Raw genomic sequence first — 26870 nt, 5'->3', positions numbered from 1 at the left:
GAACTGATCTCTGTCAGCTGGAGATCAATTGTAATAGCAGGAGATTGTCAGCTAGTACCTGGAGGCTGGCAACCCTACTGAGGTTGTATGTATACGATATGAGTGGGCATTTCTGTGTGTAAATGTGGATGTTGCGGAATGACTGGTGGAACGAACAGACTTCTTTTGTGCTAGTCCAAGTAATCGTGATGGTTGGAGGAGCAAGATCTGTGCCTGGATTTTGGAAATCAGTGAAAGCTTGAAGATGGTTGTGATTGTCCCTGAAGTCTTGATCCTGACATGTCTGCAAGGTACTTTTCCCGTTTGTATGCCCACTGGCTATGTTGTCTTGACATTAGTTTTGAAAGATGTGGGTGTAAACTTCAAATGCTCTGTGCAGCACCTTAGACTAGGAAATGTTTGTTTCCATAGTAATTTTGGGCACAATAATAAGCAATTGTGTATGGCGGTTTCCCTTTAAAATAATGTGCTGGACCCATTGAAATGTTTGCAAAAAAGCACTAGGAAGTTGCTGCCCTTGCCCCTTTAACTTCAGTGGGGCTTGTGCGGGAGACGTTCCTTTGCTCAGCAGTCAGCGCACTTTCTCTTCCTGTTATAAGAACATAAAAAAGGCCATGCTGGATCAGACCAAGATCTGTCAAGTCCAGCAATCTGTTCACACAGTGGCCAATTCTAGGAAGCCCACAAACAAGACGACTGCAGCAGCGTTATCCTGCCTGTGCTCAACAGCTCCTAATATAACAGGCATGCTCCTCTGATACTAGAGATAATTGGTATGCACCATGACTGGTATCCATTTTGAATCATAGCTATGGATACCCCTCTCCTGCATGAACGTGTCCACTCCCCTCTTGAAGCCTTCCAAGTTGGCTGCCATCCCCACATTCTGAGGCAGGGAGTTCCACAATTTGACAGTGTGTTGTGCGAAGAAAAACTTCTTTTTATCTGTCCATGGATTTGTTTGTCAGAGGCTGTCAAATCAATATCCATGGCTGCTTTTCTGGTCAGGTTTGCAGTTTGGAGTGATTGCATGTATGCTGGAGGTGGACTGGAGGTGTGGTGGCGTTTGTAGGATCTGGGAGCCCTGGCTGGTGCAGCCATTGGAGGGTATAGAAGCAAGAGGTGGCAGTGGGATGCAGAACTATTTCTTTCCCTGCAATGTGGCAAATGTTTGTCCAGGTGTTCCAACTGGGCAGGGGAAGGATTAAGTGCCCTTGGAAATCACACCGTTTTCCTGCCAGTGGCAGCTGATGGGGGAACAGAGTTTCCATACCAAAGCTTGACAGCAGGCGGTAGAAGGATCTTGAAGAACTTCTGCCATTCAGAGTCATGGAGAAAAGATCCTTTTTTTGCTTTGGTGGCAGCTTGCTCCCAAAGCAATGTTTTAAAAAATCCATACAGCCAATCAGAAGTCCTGCTGGGCAAAAGCCCCATCTGGCCCCACCCATATTCTAAAAACACGTGGTGGGTGCCCTGGTACCCCTGGGCACCACATTGGAACTCCTGAAGTAGATAGTATTGGCCAGTGGGGTCATTTATCTGGATTAATAGCACTCCTCTCCATTCCAGAGGCCAGGTCTTGGACTCTTCCGTATGTATGTAACAAAAGACATTTACATTTTGAGGAATGAGATTGCTAATCTGTGCATCCAAGGAGCCTTTGGCAGCTCTCCCAAGAAATTGGTGCTCCCTCGACTCACGCTTGTCCTGCCTCGCCCGTGGCAAGACTGGTAGTCCCCTGTCCAATGTTGTCACTTCTTCTCCACTGAGAGAGTCCCTAAGTCTCCGGGTCGCACCTCAGAGCCTCAGTTCATCCATCCATCAAACAGGGGTAGCAGCCACCCTTCCTCAGAAGCTGTGTGCTGAATTGGCCTTGCCGGTTTGCGTGGCGGGGTGTCTTGCGCTAACCTCCGTCTCCCTCTTCTTTCCAGCTGCCTTTCCTCATCGCCTGAACCTTTTTTACCTGGCCAACGATGTCATACAGAACTGTAAGCGGAAAAATGCAATCGTGTTTCGCGACACGTTTGCGGAAGTGCTCCCGGAAGCGGCCGCCTTGGTGAAGTAAGTTACGGAATTTGCTCTTGTTAATTCTGCGATTTGACCTGAGTTCGTTCTTCTTCTGCCCCTTGTTGATCATCAGTAGGAACTCAAGGTTCAGCTATGGGATAGGGGTTTGCTGAAAAGCAGACGTTTTGTGTTTGAATCGAAGTGCAGCGAAATTACCGTTTTGGCATTCTAGCCCTGAATCTAGAGGTGTATTTTGTTGATATAAAGGAAAGCACCTCAATTTATAAAATGTAACAATACAACTTCACATAGGCTGAGAAAACTGAGATCAGGGGAATCCTCTTGGAAGACATTTTTGATGTACCCTGTTTTTTGATGTTTTATTTTATTATAATAATAAAAACAGAATATATACAAACTATAACGAAAGCTGAGATTACTACAAATCATATAGAAGGAATCAAGCCATGATCACCTTTACAGATAAAACGGTAAACATTATGATGCCCAATAAAAGGAAAAAATATCTCAATAGTAAATTATAAGTATAAGCAGTATATACAAAGAATATGGAGCGCTAGTTAATGATCATCTTAATATTTTTTTATCTAAAATCTTGTTCTTTAATTGACCATTATATTTGTGTTCATCCATATATTAAGAAGTACCCTGTTTTTAACTAAAGCTTTTAATAGTGTCATGGGCTGCACTTCTTTTGACTGACAGAGAGGGGAGGGGCTGTGGCACAATGGTAGATCCTCTGCTTGGCATGCAGACGGTCCCAGGTTCAATCCCCAGCATCTCCAGTTAAAAAAGACCAGGCAGTAGGTGATGGGAAAGACCCCTGAGTCGCTGCCAGTCTGAGTAGGCAGTATGGACCAAGAATCTGATTCAGTATAAGGCAGCTTCACGTGTATGTGTGACACCTAACCTAGAGAGTGGTTGTAATGTGAACCACAGGCGGATCATTTGGGGCTGTCTCCCTCTTGCTTTTTGTTTTGAGGCAAATGCAAAGTTGAACCAAATCGGCACTTAGGGTTCTTGCTTTAGAATGAATAACGGAGGTGAGCAGAAGGAACCGTGTTGGTTGTAGATGTTTACATTAACTCTTTTTGTGTGGCATTTCCTGCTTGGGGTACCCTGCAGTCTACGCTAGGTGGGTGATGTTTACTTTCAGAGCAGGGAGTGGCAGTAGATTACCATGGTGATCCACAAGCCTAGAGAGAGCTGAGCTCCCAAGGGCACTCTGGGGGAGAACAGGTTGCCTTTCCAAGTAATCACTTTCCTCTTCTTCTTTCCTCCCTTGTGGTTTTTGGCCAGGGCTAGCGAGGGGCCTCCTGAGCAGGCTCGCTCTTTCCTCTTCTGTCTTTAAGCACAGCTAATTAATGTTCCTCTGAAGGCTGGCATTCCCCGGTGTTGGCTTCTAGTTGCGTCTTCTGCTTGTCTGTGAGAAGATGTGTGACCTCTGCTAGATTCTAGTCCAGTAGCCCCTTATAGACCAACCAGATCTTCGGGCTATAAGCTTTTGAGAGTCAAAACTCCCCAAAGAGGGGCCATGGCTCAGTGGCAGAGCGTCTGCTTGGCATGCAGAAGGTCCCAGGTTCAATCCCCGGCATCTCCAGTTAAAGGGACTAGGCAAGTAGGTGATGTGAAAGACCTCTGCCTGAGACCCTGGAGAGCCGCTGCCGGTCTGAGTAGACAATACTGACTTTGATGGACCCAGGGTCTGATTCAGTATAAGGCAGCTGCATGTATTCATGTATTAAGGGATCTTTGACTCTCGAAAGCTTATACCCCAAAAATCTGGTTGGTCTCTAAGAAGCTTCTGGAGTCACATCTAGATGTTCTACTGCAGACCAACACGGCTATGCTCTGACTCAGTCTTCATGTGTGGCCTCTCCTGTCAGTTCACCTCTTGGTTTTTAGGCATGTTTTCAGGCCTCTTTTGGAAGAATTTGATTGGAGAAAGGCTAATGCTGGTTCAACAGTGCCACCCTAAGGACAAAGCATCTTTGATTTCTCCGGAAATTAATCCAACGTTCCCGCACAGCCTGCTTGCTTGGATTTAACCCTGCATTCCTTGACCTTTCCCTGGCATTTAAAGCCTGCAGGTAGGCAGGTGGGCTAAGAATAGAGCAGCAGCCATGCAAGATCAGACCGAAGCGTCCATCTGTTTGCCTTCAGCAAGGGGCAGCTCACGGGCAGGGCAATCTAGCCATACCCACTCCCTGGCATCTCCTGGTTAGTGGGACCCTGCCACTGAACCTGGAGATCTTGTGGTTGATCCTACCGGTCAGTTTCCATTTCAAAGCCAGGTCTGGAAGCAGCTCTGGTGTGAAAATTATCTCTAAAACTTCCATCACCCAAAAGACCATCAGAAACTAAAAATTCCCACCAACCCGAGTAAGAAAACAATAGCCATATATGCTTTTTCCATGTCTGTCATCATTATCAAGAGCCTCATGTTTTCTAATTCCCTTAAATAATTGATATTCCAAATGACAGCTCTGTATTTAACACACATTTTATTTATAACTAAACTGGCAGAAGCCTTAATATAAAATAATTACATTTCAAAGCCATTTGCTCTAGTGGCTACCAAAGCATCCTCTAGCTAGTGTGTTGTAGTGGTGAAGCGTGGTGGATTCTAATCTGGAGAGCACAGTTTGATTCCCCGCTCCTCCACATGAGCAGCAGACTCTAATCTGGAGAACTGGGTTTGATTCCCACTCCTCCACATGAAACCAGCTGGGTGACCTTGGGCTAGTCACAGTTCTCTGAACTCTCAGCCCCACCTACCTCACAAGGTAATTGTTGCAGAGAGGGGAAGGGAAAGGTGATTGTAAGTTGCTTTGCGACTCCTTAAAATTAGAGAAAAAGTGGGGTATGAAAACCAACTCTGAATGTAAGAGGAGCCCTCTAAAAAGGGTTACGAAGCAAAAAATATTTTTCCTGAACATAAATGTAACTTGTATGTAAATGTAAGCTGGCATTTCCCCTCCTTTTTATGGCATGCTTGGAAAAATGTAGTCTTGCTCTGAAGTAAATACTGTAATTGCCGGTATCACAAAACCTAATCCTGATCTCTTCACCTTTTGTCATAATTTTATTAAAGCTATGGCAAAAGTGTTAGACTCAGAAGAGTGCCAGATGTGAAGCTATCACCTAAGGAGCACAGGAAAAAAATCGTATTAAAAAAATATTTGGCCTTTTGTTTTGTTTTTCTAAAGAAAGTCTAGAACAGATCCTTTTGTGATCTTTCTTGGGACTTCTAGTGGATGCACAAGTTACTCTGCAGAGCCATAGAGCTGCCAGTATATGGAGACTCCTCCTGCTGGAGACTCCCTGCTCTAAACCTAACCTAATTTCTCCCCAATTTCTCTTAATTTCACAATGTTTTTTAATACTTCCCAAATTTCCCCATATTTCTGTCAGAAATATGTTTTTAAAAATTCCCCAGACATTGTTGTGTTTGTGTGTAAAGTTCCTTCAAGTCGCAGATGACTTATGGCGACCCCTTTATGGGGTTTTCTTGGCAAGAGACTAACAGAGGTAGTTTGCCAGTGCCTTCCTCTGCACAGCAGCCCTGGTGTTCCTTGGTGGTCTCCCATCCAAATACTAACCAGGGCTGACCCTACTTAGCTTCTGAGATCTGACGAGATCAGGCTAGCCTGGGCCATCCTGGTCAGGGTGTTGTGTTTTATACTTTGAGGAAAAACTTTCTCTTAAAGAACATTTTACTTCAAAAATGAATATTTCCTAGGATTTTTCCCCCACTATTCCTCAAAACGTCCTGTATTTTCCATTGGAAAAATGGAAAGAAGTCCTGGGAGGGGAACCCATTCCCCCCCTCCCCAGGCCTGTATCTTTGGCATCTCCAGTATAAAAGCTCAGGTAGCAGGTGACAGGAAAGACCGTTTTCTACCTGAAACTCTGGAGAACTGCACCAGTCAGGGAAGACAAAAATGACCCAGGCAGACAGGTGGGCTGAGTCGGGATAAGGCAGCTTCCTGGGTGTAGCTTCCCCTCGTCACTGACGGCAGGGGCTTTTTCTGCACTTGGGAGTAGTACAAAAATGAGACCCGTAGTTGTTCTGATCTGTAGTGAGAGCGTCTTGCGCCTGGCGCTCCAGTCTTTAGCAAGTTACCCAGCTGCGTCCGCCCATACTGGTTTTGGTCTCGGAGGGCGACGTTGTTCACACATGGAGCAGGGAGGGCAAGGTTCTTCCAGGAAAACAAAACCTCTCTTTCTGTATGTCATTTGCAGAGATCCGTCGGTTGCTAAATCTATAGAAAGGATCTTTAAAATCTGGGAAGACAGAAATGTGTATCCAGAAGAAACGATCACACTACTAAAAGAAGCTTTAAGTAAGTTCTCTTTTTTTCCTCTGAGCGTCGCTGCATTTGTATTGACTTGTGTGTGTGTGTGTGTGATAGAATAATCTGATGTTAAGAAAATTTGTGTCTAATTGGTTGTCCTGATACTTTTCTTTTTTGCCTTGTTTCTAATTTTTGTAATCTGAGTCCTATTGCTGTTTATTATACAGCTCATAATTTTTTTTTAAAAAAAGAAATGTTCTGGTTTTTTCCCCTTTTACATTAAGCTCATTAACTCTTACAGTCATCGAATCATAGAGTCGGAAGGGACCACCAGGGTTATCTAGTCCAAACCCCTGCACAATGCCAGAAATTCACAACTACCTCCCCCCACACATCCCCAGTGACCCCTACTCCATGCCCAGAAGATAGCCAAGGTGCCCTCCCTCTCATGAACTGCCTAAGGTCATAGAACCAGCATTGCTGACAGATGGCCATCTAACCTCTTCTTAAAAACCTCCAGGGAAAGAACGCTCGCCACCTCCTGAGGAAGCCTGTTCCATTGAGGAACCACTCTAACTGTTAGAAAATTCGTCCTAATGTCTAGACTGAAACTCTTTTGATTTAATTTCAACCTGTTGGTTCTGGTCCGACCTTCTGTCTCCATCTTTGGACTGTACTTGGGTGCAGAGCATGAATTAAACTTGGCTGTAATCATAGTTGACCCTGTAGCAGGGTTTGCTGCGATTGTACCACTGTCAGTCGCAGAAGCTGTGTGCATGAACTGTGGTCGTCCATTGATGGAACCCCCACATCCTCCAGGAATCTGTCTAACCCCTTTTGAAAACTGTCTATGCTTGTAGCCGTCATTACAGCTACTGGCAGTGCATTCCGTAGTTTAATTAGTCAGTCAGTCATGTTTATTGTGCATGGCCATAGGCCTTTAGTTTAATTACTTGTTGAGTACAGAAGAATTTCCTTTTGTCCATCCACATGAGCAGAGGAGGCTAATCTGGTGATCTGGATTTGTTTTCCCACTCCTCCACACGAAGCCAGCTGGGTGGCCTTGGGCCAGTCTCAGCTCTGTTAGAACTCTCTCAGCCCCACCTACCTCACAAGGAGTCTGTTGTGGGGAGGGGAAGGGAAGGTGTTTGTAAGCCGGTTTGATTCTCCTTAAAAGGTAGAGAAAGTCAGCATATAAAAACCACCTCTGCTTCTTAGAATCATAGAAAGATGGAGTTGGAAGGGACCACCAGGGTCATCTAGTCCAACCCCCTGCACAGTGCAGGAAATTTACAACTACCCATCTCCCACACCCCCAGTGACCCCTACCCCACACCCAGAAGATGGCAAAAAAAACCCCTGCAGGATCCCTGCTGAATCTGGCCTGGAGGAAAATTGCTTCCGGACCACAAATTGGCCGTCGGCACTACCCTGGGCATGTAAGAAAGGGCCACGATGAGAGCCAAGCACTGATGCAACCCTTCCTGCCCTCCCTCTCATCATCTGCCCAATGTCATAGAATCAGCATTGCTGACAGATGGCCATCTAGCATCTGCTTAAAAAAAGGAACAATTTAAACCATTCCAGAGTACGTCTCTTGATCCCGATGTCTGTTCTCCACTCCAGAGATTTCAGCAGGTTGGCATGGCCTGTCCTATTAGAGGCTGCTTATAGATCCAACAACAGCCAAAAAAGCACAAACTTTCTCTACATTCAATTGGAAGTAGTCAAGTAAAGCCAGCACTTCCATCTCCATTCCCGGCAATTGAAAATGGTCAAGAGCAGATGTGTCATCCAGGATGACCTGGAGCTGCTCGGCCACCGCTCTTGGTTGTCTTGCCTAGAAAGGGCAGATTACAGACTGGGCAATAGTTGGTTATTACATTCTTCTCCAGTGATGGTTTTCTCAGTAATGGACCTATATGCATTAGCTGACGCTTAAGCAGCGTGGTGTAGTGGTTAAGAGCGGCGGACTCTCATCTGGTAAACTGGGTTAATTTTCCCACTCCTCCACATGAAGCCATCTAGGTGACCTTGGGCCAGTCACAGTTTCTCTCCGAACTCTCGCAGCCTCACCTACCTCTGTTGTGGGGAGAGGAAGGGAAGGCGATTGTAAGCTGGTTTAATTCTCCTTAAAGGCAGTGAAAATCAAGGTATGAAAACCAGCTCTTCTTCTCTTCTTCATTATTGTGTGTGTGTATGCAAGAAAATATTTTTAAATGATGCGTTCATTTTAAAAGGCATCCTGTTAAATAGAGCTTCTGCCTGAAATGCTGAAGAGTTACTACAAGCGCTATGTATAATATAACTCCCTGACACTTTGTAGTTGGCTCTGCCTCCTGTGCCAGCCATCTTGGCGTCACTGCCCTGTGTTAGAATTCCAAAGGTGCCTGCAGGCTTGAAAAGGTTGGGGACCCCTGGCTTATGTTGACGTCGACTTCCTTCTGTCCTCTTAAGCTGAAGGAAAATGGCTGAACCCCTTAGATGTCAACATAAGGAGCTACTTAGCTCTGTTCCTTGAGAGCGCTTCCTTGGTACTATTGGGGGAAAGCTGGAGAGAGTCCTGAAGGCAGAGGGGTGGTCCTAGGCATTCCCAGGCTCACAGTCTGAATCTGTTTTTGGATTGGGAAATTCTGCTGCCTGCTTGCTGGTTCTTGGGCAGACCTTCATACCCATTTTTTGCTAGGCTTGATTTGCCGACCAAGAGAGGGGAAGGGATCCCTAAGGGGAATGCCGTAATATCAACAACAACAAAAATGAAAATGTTTTCCAGGTTCCACTTTCAAAGCACAGAAGCAGCAGAAAGAAACTCAGAGCAAACAGCCAACTAAGTCATGGAAGAAATCTCAAAGTAAGGAAATCCCGCCTGAACTTGATATGATATTAACAAAGCAGCCAGAGCACATGAGACGCTCGCACCCAAGACCCCTTTCTTGAGAGCATAGAAGGGCTTTGGAGCCTTGCCATGTGTCAAGAGGGGGCCCGCACTTGCAGCGGTGCGGTGTGCGTAAGAACACTTAGGTCAGCAGAACATACGCAGGGAGGAGAGGTGGCAGGGAGCTGCCCGGCATACCTAGGAAGCGCCAGGCCTGCAGCTAAGGAGCCAACAGCAGAGGAGAGTAGCCGAAGAGCACGACCTTAAGTCCAGGGGGCAGGGAGCGCAGATAGGGAGCCAAATGCCTTTGGCCCCCCCTCCGGCTTGTCTGGGACTGTATTTGCCACGTTGCAGTTCTCCAGGAGAGCAGCACTGAACATAGTGAAGCAACATGTTGGCTCAGAGAGGAAGATGATAGAGCAGGGATGTCAAATGTATGACCCACGGGCCAGTCCAGCCCCTTGAGAGCTCTTATCTGTCCCACAAGGCAGCCCCCCCCTGCCCCCCCAGTCCCAATCTGGGCTGGCGAGGCCTGGCCCGGCCCGACCAAGTGACATCTTTGTCATATGCGGCCCTCATAACAAATGAGTTTGACACCCCTGTGGTAGAGTGTTCGGCAGGAAAGGCTCCTGCTAACCCCAGCGCACGCTGAGAGCCTCTGGGCTAGGGTGGTGATTGGGATCAGGGCTCGCATCTCTGTGTGGCGTGCATTTGTAACTTTTTAAAAGCCAGCATCCTGATTTCTAGCACCACCTGGATGAATGCTGTAGTTGTCTTCATTTTGTTTAATAACATCCTGAAGAGACTTTCCGTTCTTCCTTGGAAGCAGCAAGTAAGCATAGGGAAGAAGCATCGGCTGCGGGGGGTACAAAGCAGCCCCCCCCCAGCTGTGCTGCAGCTTGTGGCGGCTGCAGTCACGATTGTGTGTGGTTTCTGCTCCTGTCCTTCTGCACTGAATGGAGGTCACGCTCCAAAGGCGGGCAATCCTGTCAGAGCAGGAGTTTCCCCACCTCTGTGCCGCTAGGAATGAGTTAATCATTAAGGGTGTTCTGAGGCACGGAGGAGGCTGCCTGTCGTATTTCTGCATGATTTCCGGACCGTGCTTGCTTCTAGTCAGCCTCTGGTCCAGGGCAGCTGATTGTCTCATCTCTGCGCGAGGCAGGATTGGATCATGCGATCAATGACCTTGCAGCAGAATTACCTGCTTCCAGAGGCAGCTGCGCGTTGTGTCCCTGTATGAGTCACTGCGCCGAGCATGCATCCATCCAGTCAGGAGATGCATTCAGAACAGTGAATCGCACAGGAATATCAGGGCGGAATCCTCTGTGGGTGGGTAGTTCCTACTCTTTTACAGGCCTAGCTCAACACAGGTTGGAAGAAAAACGTCATGCATAGCCCCCACCTTTCTTGATGAGACTCGAGGTGGATTACAGAATTACATTTCTCCATTTAAAAAAAACTCTGTACAAATAATTATTTTGAGAAGCTTAATGTGTCGAAGGGCAGAGGTTCTAACCCAGCCTGTTCCTTTCTGTGCTAATTTTCCACCCAGAGAGGAATTAATTCATAGGGGAGCATTTCTTTAAAAGTGATTCACCCACCCACAAGTCTGAAATCCCGTTAAGTCAGCTTTTCAGCCTGCTCCCTCATTCTACCGAATGTGCAGAATGGGTATCTGTCTGGCAGAGAGCCTTCTCGAGTGTAAGAGTGAAGCATGCCTCACGTTAATTCAGAAAATGCGTTTCTTGGCTCTTAAGGTGGGAAACACTTCAGCAGAAGATGAAGTAATGCTGTGCTGGGGAGGGGCAGCCAGACCGAACATGTACCAGTCACTTTGTGTGTGTGTGTGTTCGGGGGGGGGGGGCATCGCTGCCTGCTGGGGGCTTGTGGTAGAGCCTGGCACACAGGTGGCACACTTCAGGTGGCAGAGCCTGCTGGCAAGGGGGGTGGAAGGGATGGGGGATGTTCTGGGAGGGGTCTTAATGGGCACCTCTCAGTTTGTTCTTCCTTTCTGCAGCCTCCGTGAACCCTAAAGCTGCTCTGAAGTCCAAGATCGTCGCAGAATTCCGAGTAAGCTTTTAAAAACGTAACATTTATTTTTAAAACAAGAACACATGTCTTAAATCCAACCAAGATGTGCATAATCTTTGCCTTCGAACTGAACTGTTTCGAAACGCAGGCCATGTTGATACAAATTTATTAGCTTGGTTAGTCAAACACATTTGTAGAACTCATGTTACGAGCTGGCTTTGCTGTAAGAAATATTTCATAGAATCATAGAATTACAATGGACCACCAGGGTCATCTAGTCCAACCCCCCACACAATGCAGGAAATGCACAACTACCTCCCCAACACACCCCCAGTGACCCTTACTCCATGCCCAGAAGATGGCCAAAATGCCCTCCCTCTCACGATCTGCCTAAGGTAATAGAATCAGCACTGCTGTCAGATGGCCATCTAGCCTCTGCTTAAAAACCTCCAGGGAAGGAGAGCCCGCCACCTCCCGAGGAAGCCTGTTCCATTGAGGAACCACTCTAACTGTTAGAAATTGTTAGATTTCTCACACTTTCTGATCCCGATCCCTTATTGCAGGGGTTCTCAACAAGGGGGTAAATCCCCCCCGGGGGGGATTTTAGGGTTCCAAGGTGGGAATTGGGACCACTCTTCAGCAAAGTGTGATGTCGTGTAGATTATGTACAATCTGTAAAATTGAAGGGTTTTTTTTTGTTTTTTTTTTTTTTGAGTTAGACTATTTTGGGAAGGGGGGAATTATATTCTGAACAATGGTGAAATGGGGGGATGGAGTAAAAAAGGTTGAGAACCACTGCATTATTGGATGCAGGATTGCCTGCTTCGTTATTTGTTTATTTTATACCCCACTTCCATCATTCTCCTCTCCTTCATTTTAACCTCCCAACAACCCTGTGAGGCCAGCTAGGCTGAGAGCACGTGACTGGCCCAAGGTCACCCAGTGAGCTTCCGTGGCACTGTGGGGATTCGAACCTCGCTCTCCCAGATCCTAGTCTGATACTAACCACAACACCGTGTGGGCTCTGGGGCCATGCATAAATTCTGCTGCTGCCAGTAAGTTAAAGGTCATCTCAAAATGCCTGGGGATGAAGGCAACATAAAAATCCAATAAATAAATAAAATCAGGATCATCACTCTGCCCTGTAAAAGATAGCAAAATAGCCTTGGGGTCTGTCGCCAACTGATCATCTTATTTATCATTCTTATTACTGGATGTCAAAAGAATTCTTTCAAATTTAGTTTTACTCATTAATCCAGGGTTCCCCAACGTGGGATTGCGCAAATATTAGCAGTACTAAACCAAAGCACTGACACATTCCTTATCCCAATTAATGAAGCAACAACAACCAAACGTTCAGCCGAGCTACTCCAATTTCGAGTAGGAGTTACTCTTTGAGCTAAAGGTGTACATGTGGGAGAAATGGGGAATAGGAGAGAGGAAAAGTGAAAACACTTGGAACAGAGCTGTCCGGAGCAGAGAGAAGATTTGGTTTTTATATGCCAACTTTCTCTACCACTGAGCTGTGGCTCAGTTTGTAGAGCATCTGCTTGGCATGCAGAAGGTCCCAGGTTCAATCCCTAGCATCTCCAGTTAAAGGGACCAGGCAAGTAGGTGATGTGAAAGACCTCTGCCTGAGACCCTGGAGAGCTGCTGCCGGTCTGAGTAGACAATACTGACTTTGATGGACCAAGGGTCTGATTCGGTATAAGGCAGCTTCATGTGTTCGTGAAGTGCTGAAGGGCCGTGTTTTTTCTCCCGCCCAGCCGCAGTCCCTAGTTGACGAGCTGCTCCTGTACAAGCGTTCCGAAGACCAGATCGAGCTGAAGGAGAAGCAGCTGGCCACCATGCGGGTGGACGTGTGCAGCACCGAGACGCTGAAGTGCTTGAAAGGTACGCCTCGACGGCTTCAGTGGGCCACGCTGTGCGGTAGGGGAAGGAGGAAGCGGCGAGGCACTGGGCGGGATCCCACAGATCCATTCCACGAAGGGTGAATTCCTTCCTCCAGCACCTCACACCCAGGGAAGACCCCTCGGTTGGTGGAACTGGGCCGTATGGCCCAGCCCCTCGGATGGAGAGCTTGGGGGTCTTTTTTTAATCTGTCAAGAAATGCATGTTCATTATTAAGATCTGAGTCCAAGTAGCATCTGAAAGACCAAGGAGGTTTTCAGAGTATGAGCGTTTGAGAGACACGGCTCCTTTCAAGTAGGAATGGCGATCCCTAAGTTCTGAAATCCCAATCAGAATGGTGTGTGTGTGGGGGGGGGGTCCTGCAAAGAAAGGAGTCATTATGCACAGGTTCAATGCAAGATGTAACCAGCATGATTAGAGCTGGGGGGAAATGCTTAGGGAAGAAAATTAGCATTTGTGTTAAGACACCCTGACATGGTTGGTCCAGGCTAGCCTGATCTCGTCAGAAGCTAAGCAGAGTCGCTCCTGGTTAGTATTTGGATGGGAGACCTCCAAGGAAGTCCAGGGTTGCTACACAGAGGCAGGCAATGGCAAACCACCTCTGAACATGTCTTGCCTTGAAAAACGGCATCACTGTAAGTCAGCTGCGACTTGACAGCACCACCACCAGTGAAATAGAGTCCTGTGTTCCTGTTCAACCCTTGGGTGTCCATTGTTCTGAATTTGTGAATGAGCTCAGGTTCAGCAATTTCATGTTGTAATCTCCCCTTGAAGCTTCTCTGTTTGAGGACTGCTACTCTTAGGTCAGCAGTGGTCTTGTTGATCTCTACGATACTACTGGACTTCAGTATTGCTCTTCTACTGCAGACCAACACGGCTGCTCACCTGAAACTGTGTTCTTTCGCAAGAGGCTGTTTTTTTAAAAGCGTGGCTTTTAAGTGCCACAGGGGATCATTCAGGGCTGTTTAATCCTTCCCCACTAATTTCTTCTCAGGGTAATCACAGCTCTTCAACAGGAAAACCTGTAGTCTGTGATCTGTATAAACTACGCAACTGTTAATTTTGCACTTTATTTTGTTTTGATAGAAGCAAGAACCAGAAGCTCTGTAGGAATTTATGCTTTTTAGTTCCCCACTCCCCCTCCATCTCTGACTTCAGTAGAATGGCGTACATGTTTTTCTCGCTCTACGTAAGAAGGGCGTCTTCATTCTGGGTTATTTTCCTTTATTTGCTAGGGAAGGCAGGAATCAACAAAAATTGTAGGCCTTCCGGTTCCCTGGGGGAAATGACCCCCTCCCATCCGAACGCCTCAGTTTTTGTTTCCTGCCTTTGTCAGGGAAGCAGGTTTTCAGCGGTTCTCCGCCGGCTTTTTCTAGATTCTAAATTGCATTTTGGGGTTGGGAAAAAATTTTCCTTAAAAATTTTCCCTCATTTCTTTCCCCTACCTTTTTCCTTTTTGTTTCGCTTCCCCTTTACCTCCGTGTTTCCCGGTCGTCTTGTCCTTCGGGCCCTGAGAGTTCGGATTAATTTTTTCCCGCCGAAATAAAATGGCGGCTTCCCACCAGGACGAATTCATTTCGTCCGTAGATTTGGACCCGGGTCTCCTCGTCACGGCGGATCAAAGCCGCGGGGACTCCTCTAAGTCCTCAAAAGGAAGAGAAAACCGGACACAGCCGAGAAGGGGGAAAAGAAAATCCCCTCAGCGGGGAAACGGAAGAAGACAGGCGAGGCTGCTAGCCGACCGCCGTCCATGCCTGCCGCTACATCCGTGGCGGAGAGGGTAAAAATAGGCGCGGCTGCTAGCCGGACGCCTGGCGCGGCTGTTAGCTGGTCGCCAAGGATCTCGGAGGCTGCTGAGTGTTCTGAGGGCCCGTCTGAGACAGCGAGGTCCCTACTGGCCGCCACGGCTGCTAGCCATGTCCCCCCAAGCGGCAATGAAGCTCCACGTCCCTTAGCGGCGACGCAGCAGGCTTCTACTCCCGGTAAGGTACAGGCGCTCGCGGGGGCTTTAGAGGCTGGGGGGATGGTTGCCCTAAGAGCAGAGCTCACAGAGCTCATAAGAAGTGTCTTCGTGGACGGGTTGCAAGCGGCTCAGGTGACCCTTACCCCCTCTATTAGAGACCCAGAAGACTACCAGGATCCTTTAGAGGGATCTAGCACGCAGCACAGACAGGCTGTGCCTAGGGGTGAGAAACCTGCCAGTAGCAAATCCTCTCACCAACCCAGGGGGTCGGTAGTGATGCAGTCCCACTTCTCCCCAGACCCATCTGAAGATGAGAATGGAGAAGAGGAGGATTCCTCCACAGAGGAGGATCCACCTAAACCAGAGGAGAAACAGCTTAGACTCTTTCCTCAGGAGGAATTTCCCTCCCTCTTGACTAAGACACTAGAGGCCTTGGATCTGTCAGAACCACAGGACCCCCAAACTCCAGACAAGCTTAGAGGATCAAAAGAATTTTTCCACAGACATACCAATCCCACTCGAGTCATATCAGTCCCAGACTATTTCACTTTGCTTATTATGGCAGAATGGGACAAACCATTAGCAGGCAGGCAGACCCCTGCCATAGCCAAGAAATTTTATGATCTAGCTCCTGCCTCGGCCCAATTGCTTCAACCCCCGGTAGTGGAAGCACCTGTGTGTGCGTTACACTCCAACGATGTGGTGGCCAGAGCCGGCAAGAGATCCTCTGGACAGGAAAGCAGAGATCTCTCTTAAGCGGGCACATGAAGCCTCTGCTCTGGCAGTCAGCGCTTCGGTCACATCGGCGTTAGTGTCCAGGGCCTCGATAGTATGGGCATGCAAACTACAACAGATCATTCCTGAGGGAAATAAGAAGGCCCAGGAGGGAGTGTCCAGACTCTTAAAAGTAGTCACCTTCTTGGCCGACTCTTCTTTGGACACCCTATCGTTTTCAGCCAGGGCCATTGCCACGCAACTAGCGTCAAGGAGAGCCCTTTGGCTTAGGCCATGGCAGGTGGACCACCATTCCAAAGCCGACCTAATGGGATTCCCGTACCAAGGAAAGAGGCTTTTTGGCGAACAGCTGGGCCCTATTTTAGTCGAAACTAGGGACGAGAAAAAGGCGCTCCCCAAGAGCTACAAGCGAGATCAAAAGACTTACTCGCGTTCCTTTCGTTCCTCTCATACCCTCCAGAGATTTCGGGGAGTACAACGGAGGGGTTCCTGGAACTCTTTTAAGGGTTCCTTTCAAAGGGGAGGCCGTTATTCAAGATCTCCACGTTCTACCCAACCCTCCGACAGGACTGGGTATGGACCCCAACAATCCAAACCATGACGCCATTATCGGTCCGGTGGGGGGCCGCCTCACCCGCTTTGCGGAGACGTGGCAGGCATCACACACAGATCACGGTATCCTCCATCATCACTCAAGGATATCTAATCGAGTTTCGCAGACCCCCACCTTCAAGATTTATCTCCAAGACGCAGCCTCTAGGCAAAGAAAAATTGCTTCGCACAAAGGAAGCTATACAACATCTTTTAGACATACAGGCCATAGAGCCCGTCGAGTACTCAGAGCGCTCCTCGGGGGTCTATTCCGTGTTTTTCACGGTTCCAAAGAAAAACGGGGACTGGAGAGCCATCCTGAATCTCAAGTGGGTAAGCAAATTTGTCATCTACAAGAGGTTCAGGATGGAAACTCTGAAGTCCATCTCAGAGACCTTAACACCTCGAGCTTTCCTTACCTCGGTGGATCTCACCGAGGCGTATCTCCATGTCCCCATCCACCCAAGTCACAGGAAGTTCCTTCGCTTCTCCTGCCAGGGGGAGCATTTTCAGTTTCGGGCTCTACCTTTCGGCTTAACATCTGCGCCGAGGGTCTTCACCAAGATATTGGTGACCCTCATGGTAGAGGCCCGCAAACAGGGAGTCCAGGTACACCCGTACCTGGGTGACATCCTCATATGCTCACCCACGCAGGAGCTCAGTCGGATTCACACCAACATCGTGCTCAAGATTTTGCAGGATCACGGCTTCCTGATCAATTGGAGCAAAAGTCAACTAGTCCCTTCTCAGAGGCTGACTCATCTTGGCGTAGTCATCAACACTACGACCAACTCGCTGATTCTCATGGACGAAAAGGTAAAATCCATCTCTTCACTAGCCAGGCAAGTGGCATCTGCCCAGACATCTCGGCTCATGACATTGGCCAAGCTCCAGGGACATATGATATCATGCATCCCGTCAGTACCATGGGCTCGCTTCCGGGCAAGACCATTACAGTGGTTTCTTCAACTGTTCCAGAAGGACATTGCCAAGAAACGAAACAAGCTGCTGAGACTCTCGGATGCTGCCCGAGTGGGTCTGACCTGGTGGACAGTTCCAACCAACCTATCTTGGGGCCTTCAGTACATCCACACAACACCTATTCAGCTGTTCACGGACGCGAGTCTTAACAGGATGGGGAGCAGCTCTCCAAGACCAACCAGCACAGGGTGTCTGGGATCTCAATCAGCAGAAGAGGAGCATCAACTTCTTAGAGATTACAGCTATATGGAATGCCCTTCTGCACTTCGGTCCCCAATTAGAGGGGACACACCTTCTCATCAGAACAGACAACATAGCCACAAAGGCGCATATCAACAAGCAGGGGGGCTCCAAGTCGTCTTCGCTCCACAAGCAAGCCTCCAAGATACTGGAGTGGGCCGAGACCCATTTAGCCTCAATATCATCAGAGCACATCCGAGGGGTGCAGAATGTTCAGGCCGATTGGCTCAGCAGACAACACCTCGACGAAGCCGAGTGGACCCTACACCCAGAGGTGTTCAATCAGATTGCCAACAGGTTCGGAGCCCCACAAGTAGACCTGTTTGCGACTCCAGCCAACTCCCAGCTCAGGAGGTTCTATTCCAAGTACCACCAAGTCGGGGCAGAGGGGACCGATGCTCTCGTCTCCGTGGCCGAGCGGTCTGCTCTACGCGTTTCCGCCTCTACCTCTCATTCCCAGAGTGCTCAGACGCATTCGGAGTCTTCGAGCCACGGTATTGATGATAGCTCCAGACTGGCCAAGGAGACCTTGGTATCCGGTATTGCAACAGTTGTCCATTTAACCTCCCTGGCGGCTTCCGTCCAGGCAGGACCTTCTACTCCAAGGACCAATTTGCCACCCCGGGTGGTATCGACTAACCGTTTGGCACTTGAGAGGCGAGACCTCATAGGCCAAGGATACAGTCCCGACACCATTGATACCATCTTAGCCTGTAGGCGACCAGCCACACAAAGAATATACGGAGCTACCTGGAAGGTGTACGCTACGAGGTGTCACCGCAACTCAAAGAATCCACTAAAACCGAGGGTGGCTGACATTTTATCTTTCCTTCAAGACGGACAGAAACTCAATCTCAAAGTCTCCACATTGCGACGACAATTGGCTGCTATAGCCACGCTGGTGCCTCGTGTAGAGAGGTACCCTCTGGCTAAACATCCTCACATCAGTGCCTTCCTTAGAGGGGTTAAATTGACATCTCCGGAGGTGGTTCATAGATTCCCCTCCTGGAATCTGCGTACGGTACTGCTAGCCTTGACCAAACCACCGTTTGAGCCTCTTAGGGCGGTCGACCTTAAGTGGCTCCGCATGAAAACCTTATTTCTTACCGCAGTCACCTCGGCCAGAAGATTATCGGAGCTTGGGGCACTCTCTGTCAGACCAGAACTTTGCATATTCCGCAAGAATAGAGTGATCCTCCGTACCGATCCTTCTTTCATTCCAAAGATTCAGACACGTTTTCACCTCGAACAGGAGGTAGTTCTTCCCACTTTCTTCCCGAACCCTTCTAATCAGAAGGAGAGGGAATGGCACTCACTAGACGTCAAAAGGGCCTTGCGCATTTACATTAGAAGGACCCAACACATTAGGAAGTCAGAGCGTCTTTTCATTACCTTGACGGCACCTAATAAAGGAGGGGCCATGTCCCGGGCAGCTATCAGCAGTACCATAAAGGCCTGTATTTCCCAGGCTTATAAGACTTCCGGAGTGAGAACGCCACCCGGCATCACTGCGCACTCGGTCAGGAGTGCGGCCACCACCGCGGCCTTTAGACACAGGGTTTAGTTAGAACAAATATGCAATGCTGCTACTTGGTCTTCCTTGTCGACTTTTACCAGACACTACAGAGTGGACTCGTTTTCCAGAGAGGCATCCGCCTTTGGTCTGGGAGTCCTTCAGACTGTGCAGGAGGCCTAATTCCCGCCCAAAATTGGCAAATAGCTCTGGTAAGTCCCAGAATGAAGACGCCCTTCTTACCTAGAGCGAGAAAGAGCCTTGGTTCACTTACCGTGAAGGCTTCTTCTGCTCGTAGGTAAGAAGGGCGTCTTCCCCTCTCTAGCTCCTGCAAGAAGCACATTAAAAAAAGAAAGAAAGAAAGAAAACAAAGGCAATGGGAGGGTGTCTTATAAGGCGTGTTTCATGTTAACCTCGAGTTGTTGTCTTGTTACCAGTGGTTTCTTCCCCTCTGTTCCTTGTCTATTGTGGGGAAATTGTTTGTCAAATTATAAGGGTTCTTGACTATTGGCACTTTTTTAAGCTTTTCAACTACTGAGGCGTTCCGATGGGAGGGGGTCATTTCCCCCAGGGAACCGGAAGGGCTACAATTTTTGTTGATTCCTGCCTTCCCTAGCAAATAAAGGAAAATAACCCAGAATGAAGACGCCCTTCTTACCTACGAGCAGAAGAAGCCTTCACGGTAAGTGAACCAAGGCTCTTTTTCCAACCCTGAGGCCTATAAACTTGAATTTTAATGTGAAGCACAAAACTCTGTGGTTCTCAAAAAACTAATTTGGGTGGGGGGGCTCAGTACCATACTGCCTGCATTCTCTGCGCTCCTTCAGAATCATGGCATTTACAAAGTAATATTCCTCATATGCGTGCCCATGAAAACGAGAGATTTCTTCTATGTCTGCAGAGCTGTGTGAGTAGCCGGGGGCCAAGCAACGTCTTCCACTCCTCATCTGGAGGACCTTGGGGGCAAAGCATCCCTGCCTCCCCCTAGCTTCTGCAAAACAGGGATAGATAGTGGTGGTAATGGCCTATCTTTTTAACAGGGTAGCTTGAAGAATTACTGAGGCCCTCTCCAGATGTCCTCCCGGCACTCTGGCGATGGCTGAAAACCGCTTCCCTGCACTCAGAGCCTCACAGGGATCACGTCTGGATTCTCCTGCCACATGTGTCCACTGTATCTTCTGGGAAACCCCTGTGCCAGGGCTGCTTTTGGAGTGGGCCCTTCCGCGCCATTTGAAGTAGGGCTTGGCCAGCTTCTCAGCAACCTTTGAGAGCTTCTATTTCTAACTGGGAAAAAAGGACTGGGATTTGAAGGCATTTCCTGTGGCCTCTTGGCTGATGTGGATCACCGGAGCCTGAATTTCTACCTTGACAGCTTTTCAGGTTCATGTCGCTGGTAATTTGCAGGGATTTAGATCTTGTTTCATGGCCCCTCCCCCCATAGAGTACTGAAAAGCAAGACTAGGTTTCCCCCCACAGGTATGCCATCAAAAAGGAGGGTGTCTTACATTTACATATAAGTTACAGTTATGTCCAATAATGCTTTTTTTTTTTTTTGCATCTATAAAATATTTTAAGGGGGGGTTGTCATCCTTTTGAGTAAATGCCACGTCTTTTCCTTTTCAGACAAGACAGGGGGAAAGAAGTTCTCCAAGGAGTTTGAGGAAGCGAGCGCAAAGCTAGAAGAATTTGTGAACAGCTTAGACAAGCAAGTGAAGAGCAGCCCTTCATTGACAGAAGTGCTGGAGAACGCGGGGATATTTTACGAAGCGCAGTACAAGGAGGTCAAGGTGGTTGCGAATGTAAGTACGAGGGTGTCTCGCTGCTCGAGGTATCTGCTAAATTGCCAGAACCACCGTGTTGCAAAGCAAGGACAAAAGGAAACATGTCTTTACACAACAAGTGATTAAAATGTGGAATTCGCTTGCCCTGGCCAGCGTGCCCATTCAGCCCTGGCCTGTATCAGTCGCTTGTGGCTCGTGGATAGACTTTCAAAGGAGGAAATGAAGCATTTCAATGTAGCCTCTTTTCCCTGCCAGGGCGTTTGGTAGAGGGTCTGATTGGCCTTGGGCAAGACACCCAAACAAGCCTGCTTTATTTCCTTATTTTATTTATTTGTGTTGTGTATAGTCTGTCTTTCTTTCTGAGACTCCAGGCAGATTGCACACTGTTAAGTCAATATATATATATATTTATTTTATTAAGCTTACATCCCACCCTCCCCAGAAAAGCCAGGCTCAGGGCGGCTCACACATTAGCCTAGATTATATAATAAAAACTTATTAAAGCAGTTATTGAAACCTGCCCCATAAAAACAATAAACGAAAGAACAACGTGTCTCAGATGGTGCACTTGATTGTGACATATGGACCACAGCAGGGGCTGCAGGCAGTCCAAGCCCCCCCCCCCATAAAATAGAATAAATTAAGGGATTGGGGTTGGGCAGGGTATAATCAACAGGATGGGACATCCGATAAAGAATGCAATAGGATTGGGAGTGCAGAAATCTGAACTGAAGCAGAAGTGTTAACAGCCAACCCCAAAACAGCAAATGATCTCTCCTAAGAGCTATACATGGAGGCCAAATAGTGTGAGGAGTAGGATTGTGGAACCGCACAGGATAGGACTCACACTGATGACAATTGGTCTCCAACGGTAACCCTTTGAGTCCAGTCTGGGAAGAATGGTTTTAACCAGTTCAGAGCACATGAAGAAGAAAAAGAAGAGTTGGTTTTTATACCCTGGTTTTCTCTACCTTTAGGGAGTCTCAAACCATCTTACAATCACCTTCCCTTCCCCACAACAGACACCTTGTGAGGTAGGTGGGGCTGAGAGAGTGCATAGAGAACTGGGACTGGCCCACAGTCACCCAGCAGGCTTTGTGTGGTGGAGTGGGGAATCAAACCCAATTCTCCAGATTAGAATCCACCGCTCTTAACCACTATACCACGCTGGCTCTCATCCCCCAATACCTACTTCTGCCTCCAAATATATCTCAACAAGATGGCGTGGTCCAGTGAGAGCCAGCATGGTGTAGTGGTTAAGAACAGCAGACTCTAATCTGGAGAACCGGGTTCAATTCCCCACTCCTCCACACGAAGCCTGCTGGGTGACCTTGGGCCAGTCACAGTTCTCTCAGATTTCTTAGTCTCGCCTACCTCACAAGGTGTTTGTTGTGAAGAGTGGAAAGGAATGTGATTGTAAACTGGTTTGAGACTCCTTAAGGAAAGAGCAAAGCGGGATATCAAAACCTAAATCCAGTAGGAGCGACGAAGAGGCCAGGCCTTTGTCTACATTCAGAATATAGAGGCCTGAATATAGTGAATTTCTCTCCAGCCTTTCCATAAAAAAAAACACCCAAGGCAACTTGCCATAATGAAAGCAACCATACCTAGAAAAACATCAGTCCTAATAAATAGACTCAGAAGCAAAGTCCATCCCTCGCAGCTAAAAGTCAAAAGAGCCAATCAACACACACACGCACACATCTGAGAGATGAGACTCCACAAATACTTTGAGCCTGTCAGAAGAGCTTTTTTTGCAGTGTTCATAATGCTTCTTACCTTCTGTGTTCTCTTCCACCGCCACCCTTCCCCGATTAGGCTTACAAAACGTTTGCCAATAGAGTGAACAACCTCAAGAAGAAACTGGATCAGTTGAAGGCGACCCTCCCTGACCCCGAAGAGTCTCCGGTCCCATCGCCAAGCATGGACGCTCCATCCCCAACAGGCTCGGAGTCTCCCTTCCAGGGGATGGGGGAAGAGAACCCCACTCCGTCGCCCCAGGCAGAAAGGAAAAAGTCGCCTTCTCCAGAGCCTGCAACAGACAACCGCGACGTCGAGGACATGGAGCTGTCTGACATGGAGGAGGACGCCCCAAAGATTATCGGTATGTTTGCCAGCGAGAGGCACCGCTCAGCCCTGATCTCAGATCCGTCGTTTGGCTCTACCTCCCCAAGGCCCTTGTTGGGTAGTTCAGTCATTCAGCCAAATAGTTATACTTCTTGTAGGGTGGGTGGGGGGCTTGCAGAAACAAAGTCCTCCCCATGTTAGAATCATAGAGTTGGAAGGGACCAGCAGAGGATAGAACCCGCAATAATGAGTTTAAATTGCGGGCTGAAAGATACTGGCTAGATATTGGGGGGGGGATTTTTTACAATAAGAGTTGTTCAACAGTGGAATCATCTGCCTAGGGAGGTGGTGAGCTCCCCCTCACTGGCAGTCTTCAAGCAGAGGCCAGACAAGCACTTGTCAGGGATGCTCTAGGCTGATCCTTTATTAAGCAGGGGGTTGGACTAGATGACCTGTATGGCCCCTTCCCACTCTTATGATTCTACATTCTGGGGCCAGGACTGCCTAGAGCCACACTGAGCCCCCAGGAAAAGTTTCCTTCCACCCCCCTCTTCAAAGTACCCAGGCAAAACCCAGATGTCCTATGGAGAAAAATATGCAACTCGCTTGTCTCCAAGGATGCCCCTGGCCCTGGAGTTCCTTCCCCCCCATCCCAGAGACAGTGTGGTGCAGTGGTTAGCGTTTCAGACTAGGATCTGGGAGAACTCGGTTCGAATTCCAACTCTTGCCATAGAATCTTGCTGGGTGACCTTGAGCCAGTTGCCAGCGTGGTGTAGTGGTTTGGAGCGGCGGAGGCTAATCTGGTGAATTGGGTTGGTTTCCCCACTCCTCCACATGAAGCCAGCTGAGTGACCTTGGGCTGGTCACAGTTCTGTCCGAACTCTCTCAGCCTCACCTACCTCACAGGGTGTCTGTTGTGGGGAGGGGAAGGGAAGGTGATCGTAAGCCGGTTTGATTCTTCCTTAAGTGGTAGAGAATGTCAGCATATAAAAACCAACTCTTCTGGAGCATTCTCATCCTAACCTACCTCAAAGGATTATTGCAAGGATAAAAACAGAGGAGAGGAGAATGAAGCTACTTTGGGGTCTCCATCGGGGAGAATGTGGGGCATAAATAAAGTGAAGTGAGGAGCAGCCTCATGCGAGACAATGGGAAGGAGCCCCATCATGTCAACTAAACCGTCTCCTCTCCCCTGAACTAGTGGAAGAGAGAGAGGAGAAGCCGGATGCTTTGGCGCCAGCTGCCCCCAAGATGACCGACAGCGTCCCGAAAGCATCTCCTGCCGCTGCAGTGTCGGCGGCGGGAGGGGTGGTAGCCGCTACGGCAGGGGCGACAGCTGTTGCTCCGGCCCCCGCCACCCCTCCGACGCCAAAGCCGGCCAACCCAGCACCCCTTCCTCCATCTCCAGCGCTGGCTCTGCCCAACCTCGCCAACGTGGACCTGGCAAAGATCAGCTCCATTCTGAGCAGCCTGACTTCCGTGATGAAGAACACAGGTGAGCGTGGGGCCTAATCCAGAGGAGCTTGGCACGTGCTTCCGTAAACCGGCTATGGAGGGCACCATTCTTGCATGCGGGAGAGCTGCTCTAGGGTTAAAAACATAAGACAAGCCATGCTGGGCCAGATCAAGTCCAGCAGGTTGGATCCTGCAGATCTGTTCTACCAATGGCAGTTCTTTCCCTCTCTGCGAGGAGCCTTCCTTGGACAAAAGAAGAGCCCCCCCCCCCCCGGTCATTTCTGGTTCCCACCATTAGCACAACAGATTGCGGGATCCAGTACTTTGCCCATGTGGAACTTTGCAATCTGGAGCATCAGCTTTAGATCTCCAGTCCAGTGAATATTGTGCAAATCTGCATATTATCTCCCTTCACATGGTTTCTGCTGCTTTTTACTATTTTACATACCTTATTCTGGCCTTGCTGGTCATGGGAGGAGAAAGGGGAGCATAGCTGTGCTGCCAGAAGGCTTTGTCTATATGCTTTCAAACTTAACCTGTGCAATCATGAGGACTAGCACACATGAACACATACACGAAGCTGCCTTATACTGAATCAGACCATTAGTGCGGCAAGGTCAGTATTGTCTACTCAGACTGGCAGCGGCTCTCCAGGGCCTCAGGTGGAGAAGATCTTTCACATCACCCGCTGCCTGGTCCTTTTTTAAATGGAGATGCTGGGTACTGAACCTGGGACCTTGTGCGTGCAAAGCAGAAGCTTTCACTGAGCCCCATGTCCCTTCCCCAACTTGGAGTTTAACGAAAGAGAGAGAGCTCGAATTCTTGAGGAATCCAATTCTTTGCCCTGTCCCACTTCTGTGGGTTTTTTGCACTTCAACACAATCACAGCAAATTCCCTGCGTTTGAAACCTGCCGTTTTCTGTTTTGCTCTTTAAAATATGCTTAAATGGGTTTTTAAGCTCTGAGCATATGGGTAAGCCACGTTGTCATGTTAGCTTGGAAAGAGCAAGGGAGTGCCCCCCCGGGGGGGGGGCGTACACAGACGTGGCCTCCATCTCTTCAGCACAGGGAGGAATATCTTCAGCAACTTTTGTCTGGGTCTGTGTGTCAGGAATGCCTTCTTAATTCCATTCTGGGCCCAATCCTCAGTCTCTTTGTATCTCCCAAAAGCATGTGGTTTTTGTAATCAGCTGTAAGCTCTCTTGAGTGGTTGAGCCCCTCCTCTCCACCTTCCTGTACGAATGCTTGAGCGATGAAACATTTTCTTCCCCAGGGGTCAGCCCTGCCTCAAGGCCTTCTCCGGGTACCCCGACAAGTCCAACGACGCTGACGGGAGGCTTGAAAGCGCCGCTGGGGGGCACCCAGTCTGCACCTCCAAACCCCCTGGCAAACATCCTCTCCAAAGTGGAAATAACCCCGGAGAGCATTCTGTCCGTGCTCTCTAAAACCCAGACCCAGGCAACGCCAACACTGCAAGGTAAATACATTGCTCAGCTGGGTTTGGATGGCTTTAGGCCTGACGGCATTGGCCAGGAGTTCTGGTGAAATCTACCAGTTTTGATTTTAAAAAAACAACAATATTCCTGGAGAAAAGTCTGAAGATGAAAGCGGACCAGGTCATTGGGGGTTTACCTGTCTGGTCTTTTCTACTGTTTCATAAGTATCAACCCTTTCTAGAGAGACTGCCCATCCCCCCAACAAATCCTATTGGGGTGTTCCAGGTAGGCAAAGCAGGGTAACAATAGAATCAAAGATGATGGAAAAAATGAAAACCATCCAATAAAAAAAGGGACGTGTCACAACACAGCAGTAGCACCTTTGGAGTCCCAAGAGATATTTTACCTGTTGTTAAGATAAATTGACTGTTGTCATTCTAATTTATTGGGGTGGTAGATTTTTTTTAATGTTCACATTGGCTGTTGATTCAGGGACCGATGGGGCCACAGCAGCTTTCCAGACCCAACTCCTCAATAAGCCAGGAGGGCAGTTAAGTAAAAGGCACAAGAAATGGATGCACGGCAGTAGGTCTTGCTCCAGCTCTGCTGGGGGAAACGAGGGATATTTCTCCCCACCCTAAGAGATATCCCCCGAAGCGTCAGTAGAATGATGCAGATTCCCCCCTGCTCACCTCCTGCCTGTCAAGCCCTTTCAGCCCCCAGAAAGGTTATTCCAGGGGTTGGGCGACTTGCAAGGGGATACCCAGTTGTGTTGGGGTTGAAAGCGCCCCTCCTCTGTGCAGCTGTGTTCTTTCCAAATTGGGAGGAGCAGCGAACCCACCAGAAGACAGAGATAGAATTCAACAAGATCTGAACACTGGAAAAGTGGGTGGATGTGAACAGGATGCAATTCAACAAGGATTAGTGCCAAGTTCTACATCTGGGTAACAGAAATTAGGGACATG

At 48.5% G+C, this 26870-nt stretch overlaps 1 protein-coding gene across 4 annotated transcripts in view; it reads left to right on the top strand.

Annotated features, from left to right (window-relative positions):
* Window positions 1-26870, top strand: part of RPRD2 (regulation of nuclear pre-mRNA domain containing 2) — a 55085-nt gene that overhangs the window by 24078 nt on the left and 4137 nt on the right. Inside the window, exons 2-10 of one of the 4 annotated variants that reach the window (XM_056852883.1) lie at window positions 1932-2061; window positions 6274-6374; window positions 9100-9177; window positions 11219-11271; window positions 12999-13125; window positions 20790-20965; window positions 22766-23051; window positions 24216-24509; window positions 25743-25946. In XM_056852883.1, the coding sequence (XP_056708861.1) occupies window positions 1932-2061; window positions 6274-6374; window positions 9100-9177; window positions 11219-11271; window positions 12999-13125; window positions 20790-20965; window positions 22766-23051; window positions 24216-24509; window positions 25743-25946 (1449 nt within the window). The remainder of the gene's footprint in view (window positions 1-1931; window positions 2062-6273; window positions 6375-9099; window positions 9178-11218; window positions 11272-12998; window positions 13126-20789; window positions 20966-22765; window positions 23052-24215; window positions 24510-25742; window positions 25947-26870) is intronic. The other 3 variants (XM_056852884.1, XM_056852885.1, XM_056852887.1) reach the window with 3 other exon arrangements.

This window comes from Euleptes europaea, chromosome 7 (genome assembly GCF_029931775.1).
Source record: "Euleptes europaea isolate rEulEur1 chromosome 7, rEulEur1.hap1, whole genome shotgun sequence".
NCBI classification, from domain to species: Eukaryota; Metazoa; Chordata; class Lepidosauria; order Squamata; family Sphaerodactylidae; genus Euleptes; species Euleptes europaea.
This window is presented reverse-complemented; position numbering and strand designations above follow the sequence as displayed.